This window comes from Nicotiana tabacum, chromosome 10 (assembly GCF_000715075.1).
Source record: "Nicotiana tabacum cultivar K326 chromosome 10, ASM71507v2, whole genome shotgun sequence".
Taxonomy (NCBI): Eukaryota; Viridiplantae; Streptophyta; class Magnoliopsida; order Solanales; family Solanaceae; genus Nicotiana; species Nicotiana tabacum.
In genome coordinates this window covers 166,369,488-166,374,235 of record NC_134089.1, presented here as the reverse complement: position 1 = coordinate 166,374,235, position 4,748 = coordinate 166,369,488, and the positions used below count along the sequence as shown (strand labels likewise).

Here is a 4,748-nt window from a genome sequence, read left to right as displayed (position 1 = left end):
GATACCTATTTATCCTATTTAAAACAACTCTCCATTTACAGTAGCTATCTCCTTTAATGTGCAAATGCAATACAATTTCTCTAACTTTATCTCCATCCATGTATGATATACAGTTGCTGCAAAGGCACTTCCCAAAATCTTCCATTTTGTATTCCTGCTCTTTTTTTTGTAGCCATCCATTCAATTTATTCATGCCATCTGCCTACTTGTCGATCAATTCCAAACAGACTCAAAGCTGCTTCCATATGAACTTCAAATATGAGCATTCAAAGAACAAGTGATCATGAGTTTCCTCTTCGTCATTCATACAAAGAACACATTTTGTAGGCACTGTTATCCCCCCATCTGATAAGTCTATCCATAGTTGCTAATTTCTGATGCATTGTGTCAAGTACAATGTCTTCCAAGTAACTTTTGGATACTGTGGTATGAAGGAATGATAAGCTTTGCTGATGGTATACGTCCCATGTACAACATATAGTTCCAGTTCTTGCAGTCAGCAGTTAGCCATTTTCTGGCTTCAAATATTTTCCTTACCACCCAACTAGTCTGTTTAGGAGTTTTCATGTTCTCTAACTTCTTCTTTATATAGCGATTATGTATCCATATAACCCAAAGCTTGTCTTTCTTTTGTGCAATTGACCATAACAGTTTGCCTATTGTTGCTCTATTCCATATAGAGAAGTTTATAATGTTCAGTCTCCTGCTGCTCTTGGCTTACAAATTGTATCCCATGCTATAGGAGCTTTCTTTCCTTTAATGCTTCCATGCCATAGAAAGTTCCTACATATCCCAGTAACCATGTCATGCACTTTTTTTTGGAATCATGAAAACTTGTGCCCAATTCGTTTGCATTTCAAACAACACACTTTTGATTAGCTGAACTCTCCCTGCATATGATAAACATCTGGCAGTCCAGCATCTGACCCTTCCTGTAATTCTATTAATCAATGGCATACATTAACTAATGGTGAGTTTGTTTTAGGACAAAAGGACACCTAAGTATTTGAATGGTATTTCTCCAGTGGTGAACTACAGCTTCTCCAGTATTTCTTGCTTATATTGAGTAGATATTCCTGCCACATAGAGTGAACTCTTCTCCATATTAGCCTGTAAACCCGAAGCTACTGAGAAATTTTCAAATTGTTTCATCATAAGTTCAATAGACACCTTATCAGCTCTACAACACATTAATAAGTCATCAGCAAAACATATATGAACCACTCCTAATTTTGCACATTTAGGATGGTAATTAAAAACTGGATTTGATTTCAGTTGCTTCAAAGATTTGTTCAAGTACTCCATCACCAAAATAAAAAGATAATGTGACATTGAGTCGCCTTGTCTTAACCGTTTTTTCGCCTAAAACTTAGGTGTTAATCCTCCATTGATTAGTAGGGAATAAGAAACTGTGCTTACACACTCCATAATGAGTTTGACCATTTTACATGGGATACCAAATTCCAGCATAAGAGCCCTTAAGAAATTTCAGTCAACTGAGTCGTATGCCTTTCTAATATCCACCTTAATTGTACATCTTGGTGAAACTATTTTCTGATCGTAACCTTTGATCAGTTCATGGGAAAGTATTACATTATCCAAGATGTTTCTTCCTTCTATAAATGCTGACTGTGAAGAACCCACCAGATAATCCACTACCAACTTCAGCCTAGTAGTAAGCAGCTTAGCAATAATCTTGTACATTGTAGAGCAACATGCAGTAGGTCTGAATTCCTTTACATAGTTTGGATTTGACACCTTAGGTATGAGTGTGATAGTAGTGTTGTTGATCTCTCTAAGTAGCTTCCCTGTTTCAAAGAATTGCATTACTGTCGGTATGACATCTTCACCAATTACTTGCCAGTTTTCTTTGAAAAATTCAATTAGATATCCATCTATTCCTGGAGCTTTATCACTTGGCAATTCTTGCACCACCCTTGTAATCTCCTCATTTGTTATGGGCATTAGTATTTGTTGCTGTTGTGCCATTGATAAACATGGGTCATCTCTGACTATGTTAACATCAATTCCAGGCATCACTAGGGCAGCCTCTCCTAATAACTTCTTGAAGAATTGTATAAACTTCTGTTGAATCCGCATGTGATCAGTCAATCTATCATTTTGTTTTGTATAAATAGATGTGACTTTATTCCTTGCCTGTCTAGCCTTTAATTGTTCATGAAAATATTTAGTATTAGAGTCTCTATGTTTGATCCATATAGCCCTTGACTTCTGTCTTAAAACCTTTTCATGTACTGCATCCCATTTCTCAATTAGCATCAGAAACTTCTTTTCTTGCTCTATCAGTTGTGGATTCAGATGATCATCATTAAGATTCTATTGTATGACTTTGAGATCCTCCTTCATTTGTTTGAGTTTTACCTCCACTGATGAATAATGTCTCTGTATACACCTAGTATGTATCTCCAGTAGTTTAAGTTTCCTACAAATGGCATACATAGTGTGCCCTTGTATGTCTTGCCCCCATATATGTTCCATTGTTGCCTTATACTCTTCATGTTGCAACAGTACAATTAGTAATCTATAAGGTTTCCTCACCATCATTCTATGTACTTCTGTGTTCAATAGGATAGGTGTATGGTTAGAGCATCCGGGCACTAGATAAATTGCTTCAATACCTGCATACAGCCAAAACCATTCTACATTACCAAACGCCCAATCTATATGACTGTATATCCTATCTTCAGCTCGTCTCTTATTACTCCATAAAAACTGCATTCTTTTTTTGTTTATCAATCCTACTCCAATGTCAGAAACATATTGCTTGAAATCAACCACTTCATTTTAGTGTACAGGTGCCCCAATAATTCTATCCTCCACTGATAAGACACTATTAAAATCCCCTATAATCAACCAACGACCTTTAGTTACTACATTAATATCCCTTAATTGATTGCATAGAGTTTTTCTATCAACTATAGTATATAGGCCATACACAGTAGTTAAATAACTATGAAACTTAGAGTTTTTATCTTGTATATGGCAATGAATCAGTTGTGATGATAGCTGCATCACAACTAGATTTACTGTTGACTTATTCCAGCACAACCAAATTCTACCATTAGGAGCCTCAGAACAGTTATCAATAACTTTCCAGTCTCTACCTATCTTCTTCTGTATACTCCTTGCTCTCTTTGTTTCACTCTAGTCTCCAAATATCCTACCAAATCAATTTTATTCGTTACAAGGAATTCTTTAAACTCCCTCTGTTTAAAGGACTTGTTTAGTCCTCTAATATTCCATGTACTAAAGATCATATTGGTGGGATGGTAGTTGGAGTAGCCCCTTTGGTAATCCCTTGTATATGCTCATTGCCTCTATTCCTATCAGGTGGCTCACTTTTCTGGATTCTCAGTGTTGCATATTTATTTCTTCTTGTCGGTTCCTCATAATCCATTGTTGGTTGGCCTTTTGTACTTGATCTACGATGGTAAACCATAGCCTGTTTGCATCTTCCTCCAATCTGTACTTGAATCTCCTGTACCTCGTATATTCTCCTTTTCATTTGTTTCCTTCCCAGCAACAGCTGTTTCATTCTCTTCGTTTGAATCTACCTTAGTTTTCCTCACCTATTTCTGCTTTTTACCCTTCTTCATCTGCATTTGCCCCCTTTCTATTTTTCCAGTTTACATTCCCCATTAGGATACCCAAATTGGTTGCACTCTTGACAAAATTTTGGCTTCCATTCATACTCCACTATTTTCACCATAATTTTACCATCAGGATACTCTATATTCAGTTCATCTGGTAGTGGCTGTGTTATATCCATTTCTATCAACACACGAGCATAGGATATTCTTTCACATTGTGATGTTAGTATGTCAGTGCATATAAGTTTTTCCAAATAACTTGCAATTCTTCCCAGATTTTTGTCTGCCCAATATTGAATAGGTAAGCCTGGAAAGGTGACCCACAGTGGCATCACACGCATAGGCTCTTTATCAAGCTCAAAATTTAGCTCCCAATTCTTCAGTACTATTGCTCTATTATTGAAAGTATATAGTCCTTTTGCCACAATATGCATTTTGTCCTCAATTGACTCAAATATAAATATGAAATAACCATCATCATGTAATAATACCGTAGGAGTAGTAACTGAGTTCCACACCTCATATGCAAATTTCAGCATCTCTTTGAAAGTAGGATTTCCTCCTATAACGTACCCTATGAGTGTTGATTCCCATTTTTGGTATTGCTGCTCTATTTTTTTCTGATTCAGCTTCACAACTTTAACTCCATCCCTCACCTCAGGTGGATAAATGTTGAGTTGTAACCCTTGTTGTACAGTTCTATTGCCTTTGACCACATCAGCCATAGTTCTCTTCTTGTGATGACCCAAAAGGTCATCACTTGTTTTAGAAACAAATCCTATATTCCGAGGCCTTAAAACCTCCTTTTTATCTTACATCGATTTGTGTGTGTGGTCCAGACCTATATTCAAAAAGCCTTTTATGTGAAAATATGAGAAATAGAAATTTCTAGAGTTAAAAATATAATTATGGTAGACTTTGGTCAATATTTTGAGTAAACGGACCCGGATCTATGTTCCGATGATCCTGGGAGATCCGCAGTAAAATATGGGATTTGGGCGTATGCCCAGAAATGAATTTCGAGGTCCCAAGCCTTAGAAATCAATTTTTGAAAGAAATTATTTTCTGAATTATCTATGAAATCAAGAAAAGAATTAATGATTGAAACCATTGGTATGGGGCCCGTATTTTGGTTTC

General features: G+C 36.4%; 2 protein-coding genes across 2 annotated transcripts; both read right to left on the bottom strand.

Moving 5' to 3' along the window:
- Nucleotides 1-695: 695 nt before the first annotated feature.
- LOC107828812 (uncharacterized) lies at nt 696-1,332 on the bottom strand. The gene is made up of 3 exons (XM_016656191.2): nt 1,037-1,332; nt 870-932; nt 696-783 (listed from the first exon to the last, which is right to left on the bottom strand). The coding sequence occupies exons 1-3, from the start codon at nt 1,330-1,332 to the stop codon at nt 696-698; spliced, it is 447 nt and encodes a 148-aa protein (XP_016511677.2).
- A 2,302-nt stretch (nt 1,333-3,634) lies between these two features.
- Nucleotides 3,635-4,336, bottom strand: LOC107828811 (uncharacterized). Its single transcript, XM_016656190.1, has one exon. It carries the CDS (start codon nt 4,334-4,336, stop codon nt 3,635-3,637), a length of 702 nt encoding a protein of 233 aa, XP_016511676.1.
- Between the last annotated feature and the right edge of the window lie 412 nt (nt 4,337-4,748).